General features: G+C 43.2%; 4 protein-coding genes and 1 long non-coding RNA gene across 10 annotated transcripts; 3 read left to right on the top strand and 2 right to left on the bottom strand.

The window, feature by feature from the left end:
* Window positions 1-117: 117 nt before the first annotated feature.
* LOC116603355 lies at window positions 118-5248 on the top strand. Of its 2 annotated transcripts, none has more exons than XM_048725952.1 (5): window positions 118-1010; window positions 2697-2815; window positions 3029-3124; window positions 3858-3971; window positions 4392-5248. In XM_048725952.1, the coding sequence occupies exons 2-5, from the start codon at window positions 2746-2748 to the stop codon at window positions 5039-5041; spliced, it is 930 nt and encodes a 309-aa protein (XP_048581909.1). In that variant the 5' UTR covers window positions 118-1010; window positions 2697-2745; the 3' UTR covers window positions 5042-5248. The 2 variants fall into 2 exon arrangements, with proteins under 2 accessions (XP_048581909.1, XP_032220328.1); XM_032364437.2 differs by having other exon boundaries at window positions 2685-2815.
* LOC116603356 lies at window positions 1087-2692 on the bottom strand. The gene is made up of 2 exons (XR_004290564.2): window positions 2295-2692; window positions 1087-1520 (listed from the first exon to the last, which is right to left on the bottom strand). It is a non-coding gene; the product is annotated as an uncharacterized LOC116603356 (long non-coding RNA).
* Window positions 5249-5369: 121 nt separating the features above from the next.
* On the top strand, window positions 5370-10088 carry LOC5519714 (eukaryotic translation initiation factor 5B). Of its 4 annotated transcripts, XM_032364432.2 has the most exons (7): window positions 5370-5597; window positions 6609-6653; window positions 6940-6990; window positions 7417-7524; window positions 7890-8266; window positions 8462-9556; window positions 9614-10088. In XM_032364432.2, exons 1-7 carry the CDS (start codon window positions 5531-5533, stop codon window positions 9854-9856), a joined length of 1986 nt encoding a protein of 661 aa, XP_032220323.2. In that variant the 5' UTR covers window positions 5370-5530; the 3' UTR covers window positions 9857-10088. The 4 variants fall into 4 exon arrangements, with proteins under 4 accessions (XP_032220323.2, XP_032220322.2, XP_032220321.2 ...); XM_032364430.2 differs by having other exon boundaries at window positions 5390-5597; window positions 8462-10088; XM_032364431.2 differs by lacking the exon at window positions 6940-6990 and having other exon boundaries at window positions 5382-5597; window positions 8462-10088.
* A 696-nt stretch (window positions 10089-10784) lies between these two features.
* Window positions 10785-13625, top strand: LOC5519623 (Golgi-associated plant pathogenesis-related protein 1). The gene is made up of 6 exons (XM_032364441.2): window positions 10785-10928; window positions 11126-11210; window positions 11797-11829; window positions 11996-12211; window positions 12598-12713; window positions 12812-13625. The coding sequence occupies exons 2-6, from the start codon at window positions 11156-11158 to the stop codon at window positions 13037-13039; spliced, it is 648 nt and encodes a 215-aa protein (XP_032220332.2). The 5' UTR covers window positions 10785-10928; window positions 11126-11155; the 3' UTR covers window positions 13040-13625.
* On the bottom strand, window positions 13015-25413 carry LOC116603354 (solute carrier family 2, facilitated glucose transporter member 10-like). Of its 2 annotated transcripts, XM_032364435.2 has the most exons (13): window positions 25323-25413; window positions 24237-24353; window positions 23875-23981; window positions 23678-23761; window positions 23105-23208; window positions 20799-20907; window positions 20226-20312; window positions 19862-19948; window positions 19404-19514; window positions 18865-18907; window positions 18501-18797; window positions 14662-14784; window positions 13015-14108 (listed from the first exon to the last, which is right to left on the bottom strand). In XM_032364435.2, exons 1-13 carry the CDS (start codon window positions 25360-25362, stop codon window positions 13858-13860), a joined length of 1560 nt encoding a protein of 519 aa, XP_032220326.2. In that variant the 5' UTR covers window positions 25363-25413; the 3' UTR covers window positions 13015-13857. The 2 variants fall into 2 exon arrangements, with proteins under 2 accessions (XP_032220326.2, XP_048581907.1); XM_048725950.1 differs by lacking the exon at window positions 20226-20312.
* Between the last annotated feature and the right edge of the window lie 750 nt (window positions 25414-26163).

Raw genomic sequence — 26163 nt, 5'->3', positions numbered from 1 at the left:
GTTCTTAAGTAGATGAGCAGACGCGTTCCCATGATCAGCTGAGGGGAGTGCGCAGTCATATGGAATCTTATGGAAAAAGCATAGTATTCTTTTGCCACCAAGGAGGGTGCGCGCACCCCCACCCCCCGTGTACGCGCCTGGAGGAGGGGAGGATCAAAGAAAGGCTGTTAGCGGCCTGCATATGTGCTTTAAAGTAAAGAGAAGATCCCTATTCCCTTTGAAAATTTCTCCTTGCTATCCCAAACTAAAGGACGTCTCGCTCTTTTCTCTTTTCTTTCGCTCTCTACCCCCTCCCCCTGCGCCGGCCTTGTTCCGCCTCGTTTTTGCGCCTGTTACCTCGACGCCCTGGGTTTCCGAGGATGATTAAAATACACACACTTATGTTTTGAAGTGTCAGCGGGCACTGCACGCCATTACGCATGCGCTTACATCTCTGGTCCCCGAATATTATCTGTGCCTGCTCTTTTATGTCTTATTGTGTACTGTGCTTACTTTGGAAAGGTCCTGAATACTACGCTATTTCAAGAGAGCTTAATAAATTATGGATAATATTGGGATCCGATCTCCTCAATACCCTAGCTAAAGAGTAGCCCGTAATGTTTGTATGTTCTTATCTACTTGATCTTCCGTGAAGAGTAGAACGTTAGATCTCACAGCAGGTGTCTATCATTATATTTGACAAGCGTAATTACCATGATTGACAGGCGTGACTGACAGGTGGCCACGCCTCTAAGAACACTGTTCAGCGAAGTTCACCGTGCCTTTAGTTAATGTTTCCTCTATTGCGCTTCACTGGGTTGATGATCGTTTTCTCGGCGTTGCGGATTTTCATTATAGAGTGATATGGATTGCCTATGATTCGTTTGTGGTCAAGGGATAATGGGATATCTATAACTAGCGATGGTATTGTTTGGTTTAAATGATTAATTACTGGTCTACACTAACAAGTTGTTTGGGCGATCTTTGAGTTTGAATATCTACGCGCAATAGATAGAAGATCGAGAGCAAAGGTAGGTTGGTCGGCAAATAATTTTAGTGGTGTCACTTATCATTTAAAATACAAGGCAAGAAGGACAAAGACATGAATATTTTCGTAAAAATGCTTGATAACTATTTTAATGCAATGGAATACAAGAGGGTAACAAATGGCTACTTATTCAGTCCTAACATTAATTGATTCACCTATTTCGTCATTGTAAATGTCGATTGCTAAATGGAAGTTCCACGACCGTATACATTTTTCCGAATGTAGGAGAATATAGATCAATCATACGATAATCCATTTAAGACCATCAATGTCCAGCTCTGGCATCGGTGGAGCTCATCGATAACCTTGTTATGTTTGCGAATACAGGAACAAAGGTGAGCATGGAATACGGACTTGACCGGAAAACTGAAATTCTGATACACCTTGTAATAATTCTTTTTTTAAAAATCCGTTTTATCAAAGCTTGGATGTGAAAGGTCTTCCCTAGATTTCTGGTGTTTTTTTTATTTCTTAAGCGCCATATTTTGCGGTTCTGAAAGGAAATCAGAATGGTATTTCAGATATAGGTAACATTTAACGTGATCTTCATTGTAAACAATAATAGCAACTAAAGGTGACAAATACCACAATGAAAATCCTTGGGTGCGTCAGATGTTATAACAAAATGCGTCAGCTTTTTTATTACAAACTCGATGCCTGTGCCAACAAAATATGAACTCTTAGAATCTGAAATGCTCCTAGGAAAGGTTTAATCACAGTATTTTCTAAAATCTAAGAACACAAAGCATCTTAGATTGTGTGCATTTAAATGCAGCTAGTTTTTTTTTTGTTCTGGGCGCAAAATGTCATATGCACGTGCGTGACTGGACAGAGGATTACAAAGGCTAGAGGCAGCAATGTAGACCTAGGTCTTAGTGTGCTGCACATGATGACGACATCACTACATTTCTATAGCAACACTCCTATTCCCATGAGACGCAAGCGTGATAAAGACCCCGATATTTCCGTGTACATCTCAGTGCGTGGCGTAACCGACTAAGAAAGGCTTGGGATCCTGGTTTTTGCCTCCCCATTACTGCGCGGGTACCTCAGGTTTCTTTGTGTTGTTACAGTTCGTTAGATAGCGGTGCTGGGGCCGAAATCTCCAGCTTTGCCTTAAAAAGCTTTATGCTGCCATAGGGGGTTTCAGCGCATGTCTGGAAGTATGGTCTACTTGTTTACTGATCTGGACGAGGTTCGATTCTCGGCCATGTCCTCGAATATTTTTTCACTGTTTACTAGTTACAAGTCCATATTCCTTGCTCACCCTTGCTCGCCTCCCCTTTCAGTTTTCGGTAAATTCCATATTCCTTTAATACCCCTGCTCCCCTTTGCTCACATCGGTTCTCAGTTTTTCGGTATTATAATTTAAAATACAACAGTTTTTTTTTTTGCAAGGAAACTTCAAAACGACGATCTACAAATGAAGTCTGATACGTTATTGACGATATTTGATTGAAAATATCTTGGTTAGCTTGAACAGCTGATGGAAATGGATGCTTTGTTTGACCCCGCATTGAACGGGAGCATAAAATGGTGTGATCAGCTTTCTTGATCTTCGTCAGGATTACCACAACAGTAGAGGCATTAACTTCGGGCCTTTAAAAAACTATATTATTATAATATGATAAAAAGGGAATGTAAAACTCCTATTTAAAACAAATTGCAGGACGAGCGAGACTACGACAGGAATCACACTGGGGTGATATGGTTAGCTTATGATGGGATACCTGCGGTTTATTCAAGCAGCCCTCTTCGTGACATGCGCAGTAGGAGTAGATATATTAGGTGAGTTTGAGTGGAATTAAAAAAAGAATACAAATAAACCATTAGCTAAAACCTTCCTTTGAGATGGATCATGTGAGCGCCGATACAAGAGCCGCCATACAACTCATGTCTGATCACGGAACACAGCCTTTCGATGAGATGACCACATCTTGGTGATATTTCTGTGCAAAGGAAAGAAAAATACAAAAAGTTTTTAAATTGCCCAAATTTTAGATAAAGACAAGTCGGAGCATGCGCAAAAGAAGACAATCGAACTGCAGACGGCGTATGTTTACAGAAAAGCGAGTCAGCGATTACCGCATTACTCAGGTCAGCAGTTATTTTTTCCATTTTTATCAAGTTGTTTCTTATGAATGCTTGTACCCTAATAAATCAGCTTAATAATAAACGCGAACGTATCAATTGATAAAGCCTACATGTAGGGATCCTTATATAATGTTTTAACTTTACTATTATGTTGCATGTATGTAGTGATTCTTATACTCTGATTGTTGCCTTTATGTATGTAGTTATCCATATACTTTGACTATTGCCTTTATGTATGTAGTTATCCATATACTTTGACTATTGCCTCTATGTATGTAGTTATCCATATACTTTGACTATTGCCTTTATGTATGTAGTTATCCATATAATTTGACTATTGCCTTTATGTATGTAGTTATCCATATACTTTGACTATTGCCTTTATGTATGTAGTTATACATATACTTTGACTATTGCCTTTATGTATGTAGTTATCCATATACTTTGACTATTGCCTTTATGTATGTAGTTATACATATACTTTGACTATTGCCTTTATGTATGTAGTTATCCATATACTCTGATTGTTGCCTTTATGTATGTAGTTATCCATATACTTTGACTATTGCCTTTATGTATGTAGTTATCCATATACTTTAGACTATTGCCTTTATGTATGTAGTTATCCATATACTTTGACTATTGCCTTTATGTATGTAGTTATCCTTTATACTCTGATTATTTCCTTTATGTATGTAGTGATCCTAATAGTCTGAGTATTGCTTTTATTATGAAGTGATCCTGGGAAGCAGCGGGAAAAGTGTCCTAGGGCCTGCGGTCCCGGCGCCAGGGGGAGATGAGATCCATCGAGTGCAGGGCTTTCTCCTCAACAACGATGAGATCAGACTTGGTAAGTGGGGATAGATTTTCGAAAGGGGGGTTCTAGTGAGGAGAGGGGAGGGGTTAGGGGTGGCTTAGACTTGCTAAGCACCCGCCCGCCTACGGGCCTTCATCGGGCTACGTAACAAGATGAAAGATGGGTCAGGCGAATCTCTAGGGAGGAAGCAAGGAAATAAATAGTTGGGGCTTATCAAATTTGGTAGGTGGCTGACCTCAAGTAGGGGAGGGAAAGAGTGGAGAAGGCGACCCATAGGGAAAAAAGAAAAAAGGACCTCAGACATATCGAGGAGCTGACTCCTGAGGAAAAACCTGAATTGGTGGGAAGAGAGTGACAAGGAGCGGACAGAAGAGGATTAAAGAGTAACATTAAACTTTTTTTGTGATACTATAGGGATGACACCTGGTTTTAATTCCTGATTTTTCTATTCAGGTGACACTTCCAGTTTCTCAAATGCTGCCATCTCTATCACAAACAGATTGCGCATGCTTCATCACGCTCCACCGCTGGCGTGGTCCGAGAAACTCGCGAAGCAGGCTCGTAAACTAGCGTACAAAATGGCGAGGGAAAGGTCTTCCATTGCCAAGAGAACAATGGCAGAGAAAGAAAGCCATTCTACATTTAGAATAATTAAATTCCCATCAGTACCAGAGGCAGGGGAAAAACGTAGTACAGACACACAAAACAGCAAGCGCACCTCGATAGCAGCAGTGCGAAAATCCTACGAGGAAAGCGTGGACACTTTGGGGGAGAATGTAGAGAGATTATTCAGCGTTAGTTACGGTTGCGATAGCAGTGCTGCTTTTGACGTCATCAACAAATGGCACGACCAGAGCAAAAAGTACAGTTACTCGTACCCCCACGTGGACGAGAAAGTCAGCTCATTCACCCAGCTCGTGTGGAAAAACACAAAGATATTTGGCGCTGGCTGCGCCCTCCGCCGGGGACTGTTGACAAATGACGTATTTGTAGTTGCCCTCTATAGCCCCCCGGGGAATTCCGACGGAGGGGTGACGAGTAATGTCTTGAAGCCTGGTGACGAAACACGCAAGCCCGACGTCTATTCTAATATATTCAGATAGTGAAGAGCAATTCGCCGATAGAGTGGAAGACGCTAATGGAAAACGCCTTGTGTGCGGGTTAGGTGAAGGTCATGTTTTAAATTTCTCGCGCTAGTGACAAAAGCATTGCTAGCTGTCCATCAGTGTGGTAACATTGTACGAAAATAATGAGTGCGTACTAAATTTGAAACAATGTGATATCATTAAACGAAGTATGTTCTAAGACTAGCTTAGAATGCCTAGTGTATTTTGTTATGTTAATCCTCTGATACACACGAAACATAAACAAACAGTGCCCCTTGTAAACTCTGTGCCACCTTATAGAACCTCTAAATTGTGCTACTGGTATCTTCCTTAGTTTCTTTGTTATTCTCCACGCCTGTTAACTACAAACACAGGGACCGACGAACGCTAAATAATTCATCACAACATTATATCATTGACTTCAGGCCATCTGGATGAAAAATCGCCACACTTCTCCTGAGAAATTGGGATATTTTTCGGGGAGAAATGTTGGTTTTCCTGCGATATGGGGTTATTGTAGGGATATTCATTGCTCTTTGTTCTTCATCAAATGGTAGGTAGCGGTGCCACCGGTGTAAGCCTTGTTTTTATACTTGTTGTTATGACTGATCTTTTACGGGTAAAGCTTTACACAATGTGACTGTTTTGTCTTAAACAGTAGAATCCATATCCCACGGGCGGGTGCGAAACTTTGTTAGACAAACCCGCTTGACTGGAAATAAATCCTGATTATTGCTGATAATTGAAGCGCTCGTGAATTGAACTTTATTTTGTAAGATACGAATAATAATCAAAAGTCGTTTTCCATGCGCGCAACAGTCCAATTCACCACAGAGAAGGTCATGGATAGAAAGTTCTTTTGTGATAGGAGTTTAGGGTTAATGCATTGTACATAGTTATCAATATGGGTGGAGGGTTTTTTGTTGTTAAGGTGTGAAGAGAATGGCATTCTACCACCGAACGAAACCTACGTGTATCACCATTCACAATCACATGTAGGCTAATCAGTGCAATGTTTGCTTGGAGGTCGTCATTGTATAGTGCTAGCGTTTACAGCATTTAGCAATTGGCCCTCCGCCGTCTCCCAGACAATGTTAATTGAAATTTCATTATTGGAAATTGGCGTTTGACCTAATTAATAGATTAGAAGATTCCTGCTAATAGAATGACATGCCCTCAAAGATCTAAAGCCGAAAATAGACACCTCACTCCGAGTTTGCGTTATTATTTCATTGAATACTAAGTACAGTGGAACCTCTATATAACGGACACCGTGAAAATTGTCCGTTATATAGAGGTGTCCGCTTAATGGAGGTCCACTTTTTTTATCAAATTCAAGAGGAAACACATTTTTTATTAACTTTAACTACCTGATAGTGTAGAACTAGCTGTCTCCTAACACTTTTTAAGCAATTTTCTTATTGATCGATACGCAATGACCATACTATACAGGGCTGCAGCATTTGGCGCATATCAACTGAATCAAAACAATGCCGAAGTACAGGAAGTACACAATCACCGTTGATTACCAGCTTAGCCAAGTTTTGAATGTTTTGTTCTGCAGGGAGCCCAATCAAAAAGCATGTCAAGAAATCCCGTCGCCCCCATGGTAGGTAGAGCCTATCAAGTTGGAAACTGCATGTTAAGATGACGCTGATTTGCTTAATGCTTACTGTGTGATTAGTGTTGAATGCATATTGAGAGTTGAATGCATGCTGTGTTTCTAATGCATGCTGAGTGTTGAATGCATGTTGAGAGTTAAATGCATGTTCAGTGTTGAATGCAACGTTGTGTGTCGAATGCATGCTGAGTGTTGATTGCAATTTTGAGTGTTGCATGCTTGTTGCATTGCATGTTGCATGACGCTTTACGCTAACGCATTTGCCTGCATAAAGTGCGTGGTAGAGTGGATACAAAAAAGGATTCCGTCCGTCCAGACATCTTGGGTAAGGAAACACAATTTTAATAGCTATAACTATTACATATTTTTATACCTTCTTATTAGCGTGTTTTTTATGGTTTACGACGACGACGACTATAAGTATTCTGAGAAATCTCGCAAAATGCTAAATCCGCTTCACACTTCAGAACACAGATTGAATTTTCTGATTGAACAACGCATTTCTGTGAGTGTAGCCATTGACTGACGCGGAAGTTAAAATGAATTCATAAGCATGGGTTCGCAGATTATTACAAATTGCAGTAAGATCACAGAGGTGCCATTGCTTCTTTACTTTTATTAAATTCCTGATCACAGAAGGTATATTGCGTTGTTATGGGAGAGTTCTACTACCCTTGATAAGACGCATCACGACCAAAGAACGATGATTGTATATCATTCGGGTCATTTATGCAATGCCCTTTTGCGACAGGTGCCGTTCTGAATCCTGATAAACTCGATAAAATGGAGGAACGCGAGCTCTCCCAACTACAAGATTTCAACAAGGAGTATATCAATAATGACATGGCGTCCGAGACATGTAAGTTATAGAGTATACCAATAAAGACATGGTTTTCGGGACATGTAAGTAATAGAGTATATCAATAATGACATGGCGTCCGAGACATGTAAGTTATAGAGTATACCAATAAAGACATGGTTTTCGGGACATGTAAGTAATAGAGTATATCAATAATGACATGGCGTCCGAGACATGTAAGTTATAGAGTATATCAATAATGACATGGTTTTCGGGACATGTAAGTAATAGAATATATCAATAATAACATGGCGTCCGAGACATGTAAGTTATAGAGTATATCAATAATAACATGGCGTTCAAGACATGTAAGTATTGACTTAAAGATCAATACACCTATTCTAACACCCTTATTTTACCCATAGCACTTCTCGCAAATCAAGGAATCGACGACGATTCTGCTTTACGCATTTCCAACATGGCTGCGCTGCCTGGAGAGTCCTCAGCCTCGCTCACAAGTCCGGTCACAGAAGTCTCTTCCAAGCAAAAGATCGGTGACAAAAGCGCCGAGACCTCGGACTTCCAAAAGACCGGTACCACAGGATATAACCCGGATGAGTACATGTTTGACGCGAATTCCTGGCCCGAGTACAGGATCAAGGACTCGGATTACACGAACCGTAACTTCAAGGTCAGCGAAGATAACGAAGGGGGATTGGGCCCGGGCATGGAGGGGCCTTATAATGACGGCAATGCTGGGTTCCCTGCGCAGCAGGCTCAACTGGTCAGCGATCAACCGAAGGTGAGTGACAAATGAGGCGGCCTCAAGGTGTTGGGAAAGCATCACAGGTATTTTAAACTTCTTGAAAGGAAAGAACGAAAAATGTGGTTTAAACTCTAGCCCTATTTATCAAGCGTCCGAATTCTTCCCTACATAACCTCGATGCTTCTAAAAAAATCAGGCTATTTAAGCCCTAGTTTTTCTATTTCATTACAGGATAGTGAAAAGGAAGCTCCCAGCCTACCATCGCATCTAGAGACGTCCACTTTGCCGGACGAGGGGAGCACGCCAGAGAGCGGAAAGGACCAGTTGATTGATAACAAGATGGACAAGGGGGGCGACTCCAAGGACACGCCCAAGTCTCCCGAACAGAACAACTCTTCACAACAAACAGAGAAAGAACTAGCAAACGGCCACAACATGTCAAAGGGGGATGAAACCAAGGAAAAGCCATCTCATCGTGCCGAGAAAGAACAAGGGAAAGATAACAAGTCATCCAAGGGGGGCGAGACCAAGGAGCCAAAGAAAGAGAAGGCAGATAACGAGCACAAGGATAAAGAGAGTGGCCATGTAATCACAACTGGCGCGAACGGCGATCTGGGGCAGCTTCTATTTCCTTCACCGATAGGTAACAACAAGAAGCCAGCATCCGGAACAGGTGAAGTCACCCCACATGGGAACGAGGATAGCGCGGCAGCCGCACGACTGAAAGAAGTGCTGATGAACAAGGGATCGGACTCGAGCAGGACAGGGAGTCAGATAGGAGGATCTGAGCCCCCGCCATCAGGGGAACAGTTGGAAATTAGACCCCCTGCCCATGGGGACGAGAAACCAGAGACTAGCCCCTCCCCTCAAGGGCACAGGAAACCCGACGAGACCACACTTCCAGTGGAGATGTCTCCAGTCCTTAAACCAAAACCTGAACAAACCAAATCCACCTCCGACAAAGGAAAGGAAGCGTCAAGTGATTCTAAGGGTGAGAACACGGATAACTCGACCACCGCACAGGACATCGAAAAAGCCTTGGCAAACGCAAAGGAAAACTCGACTCTTGGGAAATTCGCGGAATTCCTCAAAGCTAAAGGCATAACACTAACTATTAACAAAAATAAACCCAAAGAATCAAGCGACAAGGGAGAGGAAAAAGAAGAAAAACAAGGACCAAATGACACCACAGGGAAACCAGCAACAGGTGGAGCAAACTCAGTTGAGGCGCAAAGACTGGGGCCGAGCGTGGCGGATACACAAGGGCCTGGACCGAACGTACAAGAAACGCAAGGGCATGGACCTAGCGCAGCTGACACACAAGCCGGGCCGAACGCGCCAGAAATGGAAGGGCCCGGGCCGAGCGCAGCTGACACACAAGTTGGGCCGAACGCAGCAGAAATGCAAGTCCCTGGGGCGAGCGCGCCAGAAATGCAAGGGCTTGGATCGAACTCGATGCAAGAGCCTGGGCAAAGCCAATCCGATATGCCACAGGGAGCTCAGATGGGAATAGGAATGTCAACGTCGGAAGAAGTCATGAAATTCCAGAATGATGTAGCAATACCAGAGGAATACCAACAGGGTGCGATCTATCTACGTCACACAAGACCACACCGTCCACGGTAGACTGATGTTCAGTGCCCACGATCTGACTGTGTTATTCACATTGAATAGGTGTCCAATTTATATTTCGCGGGCGGTCCGGGACTTAGAGAAGCGAAGCCCCCCCATGTCTTTTTTTTCTTATTCTTTTCCTCATCTCTCCCTTCTCCCCGCGACTAAACAAGCACGGAGTTTCCAAATTGGGAAGTTACGTTGTACGTTATCAGAAGAAATAAAATGAAACTTAAAAAAAAAACCCGATATACTTATCCTTATTAATTGGTTTCTAACTCTAAGGTCAACGATTTCCCCTGTACAGCCCAAAATCAGTAGAAAATAAAACAATCAAGCCAACCGAAATTCGAAATTCCAGACGAAAAAATATAGCATTCCAACTGGCAGTGAAAAGAATGTCGCGCAGGAAAAAATATGTTTCTTCCCCCTTCAGATACCAAATCGTCAAAGTCTAACTTCTTCCTACAGACATCAAATAATTGGTCCCTAACCTCCCCCAGTCAAATACCAAATGGTCGGTCCCAGCCTCCCCCGTCAGATATCAAATGGCCGGTCCGTTATCCCCTCCTTGTCAGATATCAAATGGCCGGTCCGTTATCCGCTCCTTGTCAGATATATAATGGTCGGTCCAAGCCTTCCCCGTCAGATATCAAATGACTGGTCCGTTATCCGCTCTCTGTCAGATATTAAATGGCCGGTCCATTATCCGCTCCCTGTCAGATATCAAATACCTGTTACAAATTTGGAAACATCGATATAATTACCCAGAAGGCTTCTGTAACGGAATTCAGTCAGCTCTTATCTCATTCACCCACAAGCCACCGCGCGCCTATCCATTTTGGTTCCTATAAGAAACACTTTCGCAGTGTCTTCTGGGTAACCATCATTTCGGAAATTACCCAGAAGGCCCTAGGGAGGTGTCTGTGCGTTTCAGCGTGTTCGTTACGCATCGGGTAACGGGTTCGTGACACCGTGAATACGCGGAATGACTTCATCGACAGGGAATCGCTAATCGCTTCGTCTTTACAGGAAAAAATTCCCTTCACCGAGAATGTGTCCAAGTAGAAATAAATCGTGATTGGTAAGTGTGCAAAATGACGATGAAAACTACAAATTATATCCTTAAAACAATTAAAAACATTGATTACATTTATGAGACTTTATAAAAATGTGATCAATGAAATCGTGGCGCTTCTTGGTAAAACAGACATTGTAAATGATAACAAACTATTTTGGTCTAGTTGGATTCTAAACTATCATTATATATATATATAACAGGTGAAGAAATCACTAAGAGGAGTTCCCAACATGGGGAGATGGACAATCTTGGTGGATTTGTGCTTCCTTCTGGCCGTCATTTTGTGTAAGTCGAAACACTTATACATTACCGTCTACGCAGGTCATACATTACAAGAATATTATAGTTTAGCCCTCGGCAGCCACTCCTCTGACGTGTTTCATTGAATACCTGTAAGCGGCAATTAAAGGTCGTCCCTCTTGCGAGAGTGAGAAAAACGGTTGCTAACTATATTAGTTAAGCAATAAATACTTTCAACAGGCCTAGCTTTCAAATCAGATGAGATCAACGTCTGCATGGGTTGATGGCAGTATACTCACAGACCGAAATAGGCTTTGGAGAATGTTAATTAAATACGCTGAGGTGGGAAGGAAAGATTTTGACTTAGAGCATCTCCTTCAGTGTAACAAAACAAACAAAATTCTGTGCCCCCTTTAACAACTCCCAGGATTTAAGAATAGCGCATAAAAACAAGAACCCCCTTAATAAGGGGTCCCTCCCCTCCTATTGGTTGTTCAAAATATCCCCAAATATCTTCTCTCCCCTCTCTCCCTCACCCCTCAGATATTTAATGAACCCCCTTATTGGGACCACTCCCAGTTCACGGTAATCTAAAAGTACGTGTTCTTGACATTTTGTCGCTACTTTCCAGGTACAGGACCAGTTGGCAGTAGGATAGTCCAAGGTAATCTGAGCTTTATAACAACATGTATTGTTGTCCAGAGGGCAGTTTCCATGCATAGAACAAGCAAACAATGGCCGCAAAAAAGAAAAAAAAACAGACTAGAAAACAAGTTACACGTTTATGTGTAAAATTAGCCATCGTACGCAAGCATTTTTTGTATTTCTAGTTTTCATTCCGGATTCCAAGAGTACCGTGCCGCATTCAGCACTGCAGGCTCACAACAAGTACCGCGCCATGCACCATTCGTCCGTGCTCAACTGGAGTGACAGCCTGGCGGCTCAGGCCCAGGCCGTCGCGGACAAGATGGCCGGTCGCGGTTCGTTCCTTACTGGTCAGCGCGATATGGCGCTCAACATGGGACAGAACCTCGCCAAGCTAGCGGGTGAGCTTCGCGGACTTTTTTTAAAGTAAATAAATTAACACACAGGGCTAGCGTTTGTTGAGCGACTCTGAAGTCAGCGTCAGCAAAATGACATTATTTCCCTGATCCACAACGCGCAGATTACAAAGAGCTAGCTCTATTAAGCGGTCATCCTCGGGACGGAGTGCTAGGTGATATATAGCGAGGGTGCCCGCTTGAAAGAGAGTGACTGCTTAACAAAGGGGGGTATCCGCTTAACAGAGGATGTCCTCTTTCAAGAGGGTGGCCGTTTAAAAAAGTGTCCGCTTATTAGAGAGCGGCCGCTTAATAAATGACCGCGTAACAGAGTTACCACTCGAGTTTTTCAACAGCTTGCCCGTAGTTTTCTAGTTTTAATTTTCTATCAGGTTTTATGAGCTGTGATGACGCGGGTGAGATCGCTACGAATTTGTGGTACAGTCAGGCGCGAAACTACAGCTATTCCGATCCCAGGCTTAACGCCGACACGGACACTTTCACACAGGTAACCCACACTATTACACAGAGCTAAGTCCCAGGCTCAACGCCAACACAGGAAGACCACGAAACCCTAAAATACTAAAATCAGAATTTGCATCTCAGGTCGTGTGGCAAAACACGAAAGAATTCGGAGTCGGCTGCGCGCGCAGCGCAGATAACAGCTCGGGCCCAGTCTACGTGGTCGCGCTGTACAAACCGGCGGGAAATATACCAAGACTTCTTCGCGAGAACGTACTCGCCCCAGGCGAGCGCGGTGGGCACACAGACGTTTACTCGACCTTGTTCAAAAGACACTTTAAAGGTGATACAAGTCAGGGGAAGATTTATTGAATTAGGTATCAAAGACACGATGAAATGTACAGCCTATCACGTGGGGGAGCTCGACCCATTTTAAGCACGGTCAAAACCTCGCCCATTGAACTTCTCGTCGTTTGGGGGTTTCTTTACCCTCAAAACACACGGAACTACACGGAAACGCAGTATTGCGCTTCGGATAAAAAAATTCGCACTCAGTATACGATAAAATTTATCACATAGCGTGGATTTATTTATTTAACAAATACTGTATTTTTTCGAATAAGCGCCTCCCTCGAATAAGTGCCCCCTAGTAAATATCATTATCTGTTGCTGTTCATATTCAAAATACAAACACGAGAGTTCTGTACGGATATAGAGACAGGGAAACTGTTGTAGTAGTACTAATATTAAAGGCCTTTTGCGTGAGCCTCGTCCTTTTAAATAAGCGCAACCCTGAGAGTCGATTATTCGAGAAAATATGGTATACTTTGTGTTAGTCCATCTTTAGTGCTTAGAGGATAAATAAGCAGGAAAGGAACAAGCTTTGTTCTCAAATAAAAGCCATGCACACATCATTCAGCTTACATTAATAGAAAATAAAATACTAAAATACGCTGTATTTGTTGGCGGACAGGGCTAAAGTTATCTCACATTGAGGTAAACATTGATTGATATTGTTCTATTTTCGAGGAAGGGGTCGTATTTACGGATAAAAATCCTGTGTTAAAACAAACACTGACATCTTATCATCGTTCGAATTTTTTGTCTAAAATGAGGCGAGCATCTATATTTGGTTGAATTTCAACTCAATCTATTCATCTAAATAAGGGACAAAATATGTGGGAGGGAGGTCATATTTGCACCTGTGATTGGTCTAGTAGCATATGATGAGTAGATCCCGAAGCATTTGTTCTACGCATGCGCCGACGGCCAGCCAATCGGAAAGCTGGACATAGACTCTTTGCTTTCTTTGAGTTCAGCTCTGCGGATATTTGCTCAAGCGTCTTGTTTTTCGTCTCAGGGACGTACTTATAGATAAATACAATAGCGATTACGCAAATGAGGCCGTAGAAGAAGAAAGTTCCGGATGTCCCAATAGAACCTTAAAGAAAAGAAAAGATTGTAAAGACAAATAACGAAAACTGTGTAAAATGGCATAAATGAATGGAGACGAAAGGGCTGAGTGTGGGATTTAACTAAAAGGTCGGTTCATGTTGGTGGTGGTAGGATTTTCACCTAATGGAACAGCACAGTTTCTATTATAGTATTTATTAAAAAGAAAAATGAAAAAAAGCGACGACGAATGTTGTGATGATGACAATAACCTTACGATGGCCCTAATCAAAATGATTGTCAAAATGGTGAAGATGCTGATGATGGAAGATGATATGTACCAGGCGCAGCTTCGTTCACAAACTCTTACTAAATATAACACAAGAAGCTAATACTAATGTCTCATTTCGCTTTCTCTAGTAAAGCCCGAGTGATCGCGGCTTAAAATATCGTAAATTAAGGAATCAGAGAATAGCTCGGTCATCATTAGATGATGATGATGTTCTGATTACCCAGACGGTCCAGTAATTTAAAAGAAATAAAATAAGGACTAAGGTAATCATAAAATATCTTAGTCATCATCAGATGATGGTAATGCTTACCGAGAAGATCCAGGAAGGTAAAAGACACGAACACGTTTGTCCCCCAGTTAAGAACGGTGGCAAGTGAGAACGCACGGCCCTTGATGCCTGATGGGAAGATCTCACTCAGTAACAGCCAGGATACTGTAGAGAGGGAGACAAAATAACTCAGGGTGACACCAGGGCACAATTAAACCCGAAACGTCACGACACAATTACACCCGAAACGTCACGACACAATTACACCCGAAACGTCACGACACAATTAAACCCGATACGTCACGACACAATTACACCCGATACGTCACGACACAATTACACCCGAAACGTCACGACACAATTACACCCGAAACGTCACGACACAATTACACCCGATACGTCAAGACACGATTACACCCGAAACGTCACGACACAATTACACCCGAAACGTCACGACACAATTACACCCGATACGTCACGACACAATTACACCCGATACGTCAAGACACGATTACACCCGATACGTCACGACACAATTACACCCGAAACGTCACGACACAATTACACCCGAAACGTCACGACACGATTACACCCGAAACGTCACGACACAATTACACCCGATACGTCACGACACAATAACACCCGAAACGTCACGACACAATTACACCCGATACGTCACGACACAATTAAACCCGATACGTCAAGACACAATTAAACCCGATACGTCACGACACAATTAAACCCGATACGTCACGACACAATAACACCCGATACGTCACGACACAATTACACCCGATACGTCACGACACAATTACACCCGAAACGTCACGACACAATTACACCCGATACGTCACGATACAATTAAACCCGATACGTCAAGACACAATTAAACCCGATACGTCACGACACAATTACACCCGAAACGTCACAACACAATTACACCCGAAACGTCACGACACGATTACACCCGAAACGTCACGACACAATTACACCCGATACGTCACGACACAATTACACCCGAAACGTCACGACACAATTACACCCGATACGTCACGACACAATTAAACCCGATACGTCAAGACACAATTAAACCCGATACGTCACGACACAATTAAACCCGATACGTCACGACACAATTACACCCGATACGTCACGACACAATTACACCCGATACGTCACGACACAATTACACCCGAAACGTCACGACACAATTACACCCGATACGTCACGACACAATTAAACCCGATACGTCAAGACACAATTAAACCCGATACGTCACGACACAATTAAACCCGATACGTCACGACACAATTAAACCCGATACGTCACGACACAATTACACCCGATACGTCACGACACAATTACACCCGAAACGTCACGACACAATTAAACCCGATACGTCAAGACACAATTAAACCCGATACGTCACGACACAATTACACCCGAAACGTCACGACACAATTAAACCCGATACGTCACGACACAATTACACCCGAAACGTCACGACACAATTAAACCCGATACGTCACGACACAATTAAACCCGATACGTCACGACACAATTAAACCCGATACGTCACGACACAATTAAACCCGATACGTCACGACACAATTAAACCCGATACGTCACGACACAATTACACCCGAAACGTCAAGACACAATTAAACCCGATAAGTCACGACACAATTACACCCGATACGTCACGACACAATTACACCCGAAACGTCACGACACAATTACACCCGAAACGTCAAGACACAATTAAACCCGATACGTCACGACACAATTAAACCCGATACGTCAAGACACAATAAAACCCGATACGTCACGACACAATTACACCCGATACGTCAAGACACAATTACACCCGATACGTCACGACACAATTACACCCGATACGTCACGACACAATTAAACCCGATACGTCAAGACACAATTAAACCCGATACGTCACGACACAATTAAACCCGAAACGTCAAGACACAATTAAACCCGATACGTCACGACACAATTACACCCGAAACGTCACGACACAATTACACCCGAAACGTCACGACACAATTACACCCGATACGTCACGACACAATTACACCCGAAACGTCACGACACAATTACACCCGAAACGTCACGACACAATTAAACCCGAAACGTCAAGACACAATTAAACCCGATACGTCACGACACAATTAAACCCGATACGTCACGACACGATTACACCCGATACGTCACGACACAATTACACCCGAAACGTCACGACACAATTACACCCGAAACGTCACGACACAATTAAACCCGAAACGTCAAGACACAATTAAACCCGATACGTCACGACACAATTAAACCCGATACGTCACGACACGATTACACCCGATACGTCACGACACAATTACACCCGATACGTCACGACACAATTACACCCGAAACGTCAAGACACAATTAAACCCGATACGTCACGACACAATTAAACCCGATACGTCAAAACACAATTAAACCCGATACGTCACGACACAATTAAACCCGATACGTCACGACACAATTACACCCGAAACGTCACGACACAATTACACCCGATACGTCACGACACAATTACACCCGATACGTCACGACACAATTAAACCCGATACGTCAAGACACAGTTACACCCGATACGTCAAGACACGATTACACCCGATACGTCACGACACAATTACACCCGAAACGTCACGACACAATTAAACCCGATACGTCACGACACAATTAAACCCGATACGTCAAGACACAATTAAACCCGATACGTCACGACACAATTAAACCCGATACGTCAAGACACAATTAAACCCGATACGTCACGACACAATTAAACCCGAAACGTTAAGACACAATTAAACCCGATACGTCACGACACAATTACACCCGATACGTCACGACACAATTACACCCGAAACGTCAAGACACAATTAAACCCGATATGTCACGACACAATTAAACCCGATACGTCAAGACACAATTAAACCCGAAACGTCACGACACAATTACACCCGATACGTCACGACACAATTACACCCGAAACGTCACGACACAATTACACCCGAAACGTCACGACACAATTACACCCGAAACGTCACGACACAATTACACCCGAAACGTCAAGACACAGTTACACCCGAAACGTCAAGACACAATAACACCCGAAACGTCACGACACAATTACACCCGAAACGTCACGACACAATTAAATCCGATACGTCACGACACAATTAAATCCGATACGTCAAGACACAGTTACACCCGATACGTCACGACACAATTACACCCGAAACGTCAAGACACAATTAAACCCGATACGTCGCGACACAATTAAACCCGATACGTCACGACACAATTAAATCCGATACGTCAAGACACAGTTACACCCGATACGTCACGACACAATCAAACCCGAAACGTCACGACACAATTACACCCGAAACGTCACGACACAATTACACCCGAAACGTCACGACACAATTACACCCGAAACGTCACGACACAATCAAACCCGAAACGTCACGACACGATTACACCCGATACGTCACGACACAATTACACCCGAAACGTCACGACACAATTACACCCGAAACGTCACGACACAATTACACCCGATACGTCAAGACACAATTACACCCGATACGTCAAGACACGATTACACCCGAAACGTCACGACACAATTACACCCCAAACGTCACGACACAATTACACCCCAAACGTCACGACACAATTACACCCGATACGTCACGACACAGTTACACCCGACACGTCACGACACAATTACACACCGATTTCCTGGTCCAAACACAATTACACAACCATTACCTGGTCCAAACACAATTACACAACGATTACCTGGTCATCACACCAATTACCTGGTCCAAACCCAAATGAGTACCCTGCTACGAACATGACCAATCCTGCCAACGCCAGGTACCGTAAAACAGGATTAACTGGTCTGACCGAGTCAGCGGATGTTGTTCGATTCATGTACGCGTCCGTTACATTTCCTTGATCAGTATATGGTATTCCAGTTGTTTGGTTGGTTAGGCCATCTTGCGTGTAGTAGCATTTCTTGGGTGGTTTAAGCGGCTGTAATGTAGAGACCACGCCCAGAGTGATGATACTAGCTGCCATGACGGACACGCCCATCAGAAGAAACCGGCGACGCCCTGGAAACAATGACATTCATGCGTCATAATGTAAAAACTACATCCAAGGAAAGCATATATATCATACCTCCTTTATCTACTAGACTGAGCGATAGAATCGTGGCGACAAGCTAAGGAGAAATGCAAAAGGAATCAGAAAACCAAGGCATGAATCGTCTCAGAGATTTAAGGCAAGAACTCCATAGAAATGGTCGAGAAGGTAATTAAAAAGAAAATAAAAGCAAGTAATATTCTTGAATCGGTCAATAATTTCCGTAACACTGTTACTATTAAAGCCGCATTGTGACCAGTTTACTTCCGGAGGTCCGTCGGAAACCTCAACCGTCAAAAGACAAAAGAATCTATTAGAATCCGCGCTATAAAACGGGCCATCCGCTCTAAATTATCAGTCAAATCCTCGAAGAAACTTCCAAAAGACACACTGCTTTTAAAATTTTAAAATATTTTCCGCAGTTTCCGTTAAAAATCATCAGAGATTGTTACGTAACCGACCGGAAGAAAACTGGTGACAATGCGGCTTTAAGTAAACGGGGAATATATGCCTTGTGCCTTTCAAGGTGACCCAGATTTGATGATATGGTGCATCCATATTTAACAATAACTTACTTTAGCAAGCCCTATCCCAAGAGATGCTAGAGTCGCCTTCGTGCCACTGTGAAACCCAATGTCTTCAAATATCGTAGATGCATAATAGACAACAGTGGGCTGACCTGTGATCTGAAAGACGCATAAAATAATTTTAGCACCCCCCTCATCTAATATAAAAAAACGATATTATTTGGCCATAGGCCATTCCTGCTATAAGTTTGGGGGCGCATTGCTATAGAATCCTACCTCAACTACCAGAATGCAACACGCACATTTTTAAGCTTGCACCAAAACGAAGCACGCTTTGCATGACGGTAGTTGAGGTAGGTTTCCATGGTGAGTGCACGCGCATGCGTGAGTGCGCTGGAATGGCCTATTCCCCCTGCGGCCAAGGGTGATGGGGGTGGGTGCTTGTACAAGCTCTATCACAATAATAATGTTTATGACAGTAATAATGTCAAAGATGGTATACTTGCCTGTTGAAAGAACACCAGCCCTCCCCCGATGAACATTCGCTTCCTCATATTGTCCATCTTGCTAAACAAGTCACACAAACCATATTTCTGTAGTATACAAAATGTGTTACAAAATACAAATTTGTAGTGCAATAAGATTATATTGGTAATGACACAAGGTTTGGGGTTATTTCATTGCTGTAACATAAAAGGCAAGTAAGAGTAATTAAATATTTTGAGTTCAAGAGCTATAATTATGGAGTTCAAGAGATTACAAGAGTTTAGGGTTTTGGGCACTAACATTAGGGTGGTCGCTAACAGAGTTACTACTGTATTAACAAATGAAACAGTATTAGCAGAAGATGGTCAACAAGTATTAACTCACATATTCTGTTCTGAATCCACTCTTGATTCTCATTAGTTCTTCGTGTGGGTCCCCTTCCCAGTGCAGCTGTGCAATGCTTTTGCACGCCTACACATTTGACCATGAAAAATTAAGACGTATGCTGTATGAGTCGTTAGGCTTTAAGCTTCCCATAGTGCAGAGGCGGATACAGGTGGGGTTGATTGGGTGGATATCCACCTCCCTTTTTGAGTAAAAATGTCTGAGGTACTGTCCATGTGCCTTAGCCAAGGACCATTTTGAAATCCTGGATCCGCCCCTGTAGTGCATTCTTCTCTTGTACACAGATAGAACAGTCCCAAATTATAGTAAGGGTACAGGGTAAAGTTGTCCTCATTTAGATAGTTCTTATTGTTTATGATGTAAAAATATAATGATGCACACATGTTATGGGTAAGAGAAGTTGACATAAGCAATATCAGGTGAAAAGATAGTTAAAAAGAGGTTGTTTAGGAATGGGTAGAGTACTATTTGGTTAGTGTCATCTCTTAGAACAGCAGATGAGATGAGAGATTTGTAACTTTCTGGGCATTTCTGGCAGCAATTTGCACCTACCTGTTCATCTTTGCCTTTCACTATGAGCCAGCGAGGGCTCATGGGTAAAAAGTACATTCCAATGCCTTGGATAAGAGCGGGAACACCAGACAACCCAAACATGTAACGCCTTCAAGAAAATCAAAGAGGCTTGGTGTAATGCACCAAATCACCAGAAGATAAGTAACATGACAGGTAGTAAACCCCAATGCTCTTTAGTAGACACAGGCGCGTACACAAAGGGGTGTGAAGGGTAGTAGATACCGGCGCGTACACAAAGGGGTGTGAAGGGTACTAGACACAGGCACGTACACAAAGGGGTGTGAAAGGTACTAGACACAGGCGCGTACACAAAGGGGTGTAAAGGGTAGTAGATACCAGCGCAGACACAAAGGGGCGTGAAGGGTAGTAGATACAGGCGCATACACAAAGGGGTGTGAAGGGTAGTAGATACCGGCGCGTACACAAAGGGGTGTGAAGGGTAGTAGATACCGGCGCGTACACAAAGGGGTGTGAAGGGTAGTAGATACCGGCGCGTACACAAAGGGGTGTGAAGGGTAGTAGATACCAGCGCGTACACAAAGGGGTGTGAAGGGTAGTAGATACAGGTGCGTACACAAAGGGGTGTGAAGGGTAGTAGATACAGGCGCGTACACAAAGGGGTGTAAAGGGTAGTAGATACCTGCGCGTACACAAAGGGGCGTGAAGGGTAGTAGATACCGGCGCGTACACAAAGGGGTGTGAAGGGTAGTAGATACTGGCGCGTACACAAAGGGGTGTGAAGGGTAGTAGATACCGGCGCGTAAACAAAGGGTTGTGAAGGGTAGTAGATACCGGCGCGTACACAAAGGGGTGTGAAGGGTAGTAGATACCAGCGCGTACACAAAGAGGTGTGAAGGGTAGTAGATACCGGCGCGTACACAAAGGGGTGTGAAGGGTAGTAGATACCAGCGCGTACACAAAGAGGTGTGAAGGGTAGTAGATACCGGCGCGTACACAAAGGGGTGTGAAGGGTAGTAGATACAGGCGCGTACACAAAGGGGTGTGAAGGGTAGTAGATACAGGCGCGTACACAAAGGGGCGTGAAGGGTAGTAGATACCGGCGCGTACACAAAGGGGTGTGAAGGGTAGTAGATACAGGCGCGTACACAAAGGGGTGTGAAGGGTAGTAGATACCGGCGCATACACAAAGGGGTGTGAAGGGTAGTAGACACCGGCGCGTACACAAAGGGGTGTGAAGGGTAGTAGATACCGGCACGTACACAAAGGGGTGTGAAGGGTAGTAGATACCGGTGCGTACACAAAGGGGTGTGAAGGGTAGTAGATACCGGTGCGTACACAAAGGGGCGTGAAGGGTAGTAGATACCGGCACGTACACAAAGGGGTGTGAAGGGTAGTAGATACCGGCGTGTACACAAAGGGGTGTGAAGGGTAGTAGATACCGGCGCGTAAACAAAGGGTTGTGAAGGGTAGTAGATACAGGCGCGTACACAAAGGGGCGTGAAGGGTAGTAGATACCGGCGCGTACACAAAGGGGTGTGAAGGGTAGTAGATACAGGCGCGTACACAAAGGGGTGTGAAGGGTAGTAGATACCGGCGCATACACAAAGGGGTGTGAAGGGTAGTAGACACCGGCGCGTACACAAAGGGGTGTGAAGGGTAGTAGATACCGGCACGTACACAAAGGGGTGTGAAGGGTAGTAGACACCGGCACGTACACAAAGGGGTGTGAAGGGTAGTAGATACCGGCACGTACACAAAGGGGTGTGAAGGGTAGTAGATACCGGCACGTACACAAAGGGGTGTGAAGGGTAGTAGATACCGGTGCGTACACAAAGGGGTGTGAAGGGTAGTAGATACCGGTGCGTACACAAAGGGGTGTGAAGGGTAGTAGATACCGGCGCGTACACAAAGTGGTGTGAAGGGTAGTAGATACCGGCGCGTAAACAAAGGGTTGTGAAGGGTAGTAGATACCGGCGTGTACACAAAGGGGTGTGAAGGGTAGTAGATACCGGCGTGTACACAAAGGGGTGTGAGGGGTAGTAGATACAGGCACGTACACATAGGGGTGTGAAGGGTAGTAGATACCGGCGCGTACACAAAGGGGGGTGCAAGGTGCGCCACACTCCCCCTTGGCGACCAAAAAGTGAGTCCATTTCATCCTCAAAAACTAAGCTGTTTCTATATATGAAACCTATGACTGCGCACCACCCCCCCCCCCCCAACCTCAGCCAATCCTGGCTATGTGCCGTTGAAGGGTGCATCTGCGATAATGGCAATGTGGGATAGCTGCAAACTAACTGGTAAGACCAAGAAGAGATATTTACCATCCAGCTGGTAAATTAATGAAGATATAGTTGACAAGGTAAGCAGCAAGAAGACCACTGCAAATCCCCAACTCATTCAGTGATACTAACATACCACGATACTTCTGCAAAAGAATAAAAACATCTTAAACCATGCAGGTGCAAAGGTGAAAAATACAAATAATGGAAATTGCTGTCTGGAAAATCCTCAAGTTTAAATAATGTGCAGTACTAGTCTATAGTAAGTTTATTCATGTATTGCTCTGTGCTCGCACTGAGTTCACTCATGCATTCGGTTGTACTTGCTTTTTAAAGAACCAGGGCTTTTTAAGAGGGTGGGAGGGTGGATGAGAGGGTAGGCAAACCTCAGTCATTCATTTATTTGCTAGGGGGGGGGGATGTGCCATTTTTATATCCTTTGTAAAATTTTGGCTTTACTGGGGGGAGGGCGGGAAAGCTGCTCTCCTTGAATTGGCTCTAGAAAGCTGATAAGTGGACTCACTGTAGGTTAGTTCTGGTTGGCACTGTACTGTGATTGCTATGCATGGCTAGAAGTTATTTCATCCAGGAACATAACAGTATAGGACTACTTACAGCAGGAGCAATCTCAGAGATGTAAATACACTCAGCAATAGCAGAGAGCGATACTCCAAATCCCACAATTAGTCGACCTATGATCTGCAACATAGATAACATGTTATCTTTAACTATTGTTGAAATCCATATCACAATTTAGGAGGTTCCACAAAGTGATGTCCTTATCAATGTAGCTCCACAAATTGTTTATTCACCAGCACTGGGTAGGATTGTGCAACGGCAAGAATGATGGCACCAGCAAGAAAGACAAGTGATGTGATGATAATTGCAAGTCGACGACCAAGGAAATCAATAACAAAACCTACAAACAAAAATCAGAAACTTGTAAGCCGGTGGGGAGCTTAACTATGACCCCATAGTAAAGTCAATCCCTGCTGGGGAGGGGAGGGGTACACTTGGGCGCTGTTAAGGGTCAGAAATCAAGAAGGACAAAATAAGTTAAAAACTTCATCAGAATCATAATAAACAGTTGAATAAGCTAATCATAATATTTCAGAATAAGTTATAAACTATATCGATATCATAAAAATCAGAGTTATAAAACAATGGTTACTACCTCCTGTTACTGACGCAAAGACAGCACCAATCAACATTGAGCTGACAACCATCTCCTGTTGGAGGCATGACAAGAGGAACTCCTGTCGCAGCTGTAAGACTGCTCCAGATACAATGCCTTTAAAAAATAATTAGAAAACTTGAGATGAAAAATAGAGTGAATTAAATAAGGTGTATGTATAGGTATGATGTTGAGCGATGTTGATGATAGGGATAGAAAAGGATTTCTTCAGGTATTATGATAAAGTTAAGTGTTTTAAAACTAAAACAACAGAGGACTGTTGTAGCACAGTGGCTCAATATTGCTGAGTAAAGTCAGTCAAGTGGAGTGCATTTATTGCCTCAAATTATTGGTTCTACAGTGGAACCTGGATTTTTTGATACTGGATTTTACAATAACCTCGATTTTACAATGGCATTCTTTTCTCCTGGCGGAAAGGCAGTGAAATGTATAAGAAATTACCTTGATTTTACAATATTGGATACAATAATATTCTCGATTTTATGATACAAATCTGTTCTCCTGAGCGTAAGTTTGACCTCGATACAACGATATTACTGATTCTGTCTATCAACATAGAGAGAAAAACTGAAGACACCACACCTGGAAACTACAGTTAATCTATTTTTTAACTTTACAGGTCTTGTTCAATACAGATTATGGTCTTACAGAGAGTAACTGAACAGTTAATGTTTTATTATTTTGTAAAAGTTGATAATTAACCCAACCTCACTACAACAAAATTTTTACAGGATTTTCTTTTATATAAAAAAATCAATGACCTCTCTGCAACGATAGCTCTATTCTACGATACTTTTTCTTTTCCTGGGGGCATATCGTAAGATCTAGGTACCATTGTAATGGGAAAACACTCTTTTAAGCCACTTACTAATTTAAAGTTTTGCAGCAGCTTTTCATGAGACAAACATTTTTTTATCAATTTCCTTGTGACCTTCCAGCAAACCTTTATTAAGCAACAACCTGGGTTGGTCCCGAAGGCGTTCACTTACATAATTAATAGAGGTACTGTGCTGTAATTATGAATATCAATACAAATGATTGAACCAGATATCTCTATATACTCACCAATATCATATCCAAATAAAACCCCGCCAATAGCAGCCATGCATGATGCCAAGATGAGAGAGAGAAATGGCTTGCCATGGAAGCACTCATTAGGCCTAAGCAATCAAACAACTCTTGATCAAATAAGTATCAAATAAGCGCCCCCCCCCCCTCCCATCCCCTCTAAACAAATACCAACAGATGCACCACTTAAACATGCTCACATTACAACATGGGCCTATTCAAGTTTTGTTCTCAGCCCATACAGAAGATGGTATTTTAGCCCAAATGAAATAAGCGCCCCTCTCCAATAAGTGCCCCCTTTCCAATAAGCGCCCCCCTAAGGACCTGAAAAATTTAATAATTGCCCGAGCGCTTATTCAAATCATTCTGGTATATTAGCATATCTAAAGCATATCATTTTTTCCTAGGTATATTCTCCTAGCTCACAATGGTGCTATTTTTAGCACACCTCTGTGTTGATGAGCAGGATGGGGGCACTAGCTTCAAGGCTTCAGGCCACACTTTGCCATTCTGTTTGGTCCCAAATGAGCCTATTTTACTCAGGTGGGCAGAACATACCTGTTTATGGGTTGAACAAGCTCAAAGTGCTCAAAACTATCATCATTATGGTCGCTCCTATCTTGCAGTGATGATGGAATGAGACTCACTGGAATAAAAAGACCCATGCAATGACATTTAGATAAAGCAGATGCAAACAGGCCAGTAAGCTAGAGGGGGGGGGGGGGGGGGGGGGAGGGCGCAGGCATACTCCCACCCAGCCTATCTAGTTGATTTTTTAGTTGAGTATTATAAATAAAAAAAGAGTTCTTGATGACTCAAGCCAAGTGAGTGCAAGGGG

The sequence above is a fragment of the Nematostella vectensis genome, chromosome 4 (assembly GCF_932526225.1).
Source record: "Nematostella vectensis chromosome 4, jaNemVect1.1, whole genome shotgun sequence".
NCBI classification, from domain to species: Eukaryota; Metazoa; Cnidaria; class Anthozoa; order Actiniaria; family Edwardsiidae; genus Nematostella; species Nematostella vectensis.
The sequence above is the reverse complement of the archived record's forward strand: the minus strand, read 5'-3'. Positions and strand labels throughout refer to the sequence as shown.

Excerpts from the sequence above, each read along its gene's own strand:
- LOC116603355 (XM_048725952.1), top strand. The coding sequence starts at position 2,746 with ATGATGGGATACCTGCGGTTTATTCAAGCAGCCCTCTTCGTGACATGC. Across the intron at positions 2,816-3,028 it reads AGTAGGAGTAGATATATTAG|ATAAAGACAAGTCGGAGCAT; the intron begins GTGAGTTTGAGT and ends CCCAAATTTTAG. Across the intron at positions 3,972-4,391 it reads CAACGATGAGATCAGACTTG|GTGACACTTCCAGTTTCTCA; the intron begins GTAAGTGGGGAT and ends TTTTCTATTCAG.
- LOC5519714 (XM_032364430.2), top strand. The coding sequence starts at position 5,531 with ATGTTGGTTTTCCTGCGATATGGGGTTATTGTAGGGATATTCATTGCT. Across the intron at positions 5,598-6,608 it reads TCTTTGTTCTTCATCAAATG|GGAGCCCAATCAAAAAGCAT; the intron begins GTAGGTAGCGGT and ends TTTGTTCTGCAG. Across the intron at positions 6,654-6,939 it reads GAAATCCCGTCGCCCCCATG|TGCGTGGTAGAGTGGATACA; the intron begins GTAGGTAGAGCC and ends GCCTGCATAAAG.
- LOC5519623 (XM_032364441.2), top strand. The coding sequence starts at position 11,156 with ATGGGGAGATGGACAATCTTGGTGGATTTGTGCTTCCTTCTGGCCGTC. Across the intron at positions 11,830-11,995 it reads TGGCAGTAGGATAGTCCAAG|TTTTCATTCCGGATTCCAAG; the intron begins GTAATCTGAGCT and ends TTGTATTTCTAG. Across the intron at positions 12,714-12,811 it reads ACACGGACACTTTCACACAG|GTCGTGTGGCAAAACACGAA; the intron begins GTAACCCACACT and ends TTTGCATCTCAG.
- LOC116603354 (XM_032364435.2), bottom strand. The coding sequence starts at position 25,362 with ATGGCTGCTATTGGCGGGGTTTTATTTGGATATGATATTG. Across the intron at positions 23,209-23,677 it reads TCTCTGAGATTGCTCCTGCT|AAGTATCGTGGTATGTTAGT; the intron begins GTAAGTAGTCCT and ends ATTCTTTTGCAG. Across the intron at positions 19,515-19,861 it reads GGCTGGTGTTCTTTCAACAG|ATCACAGGTCAGCCCACTGT; the intron begins GCAAGTATACCA and ends TGCGTCTTTCAG.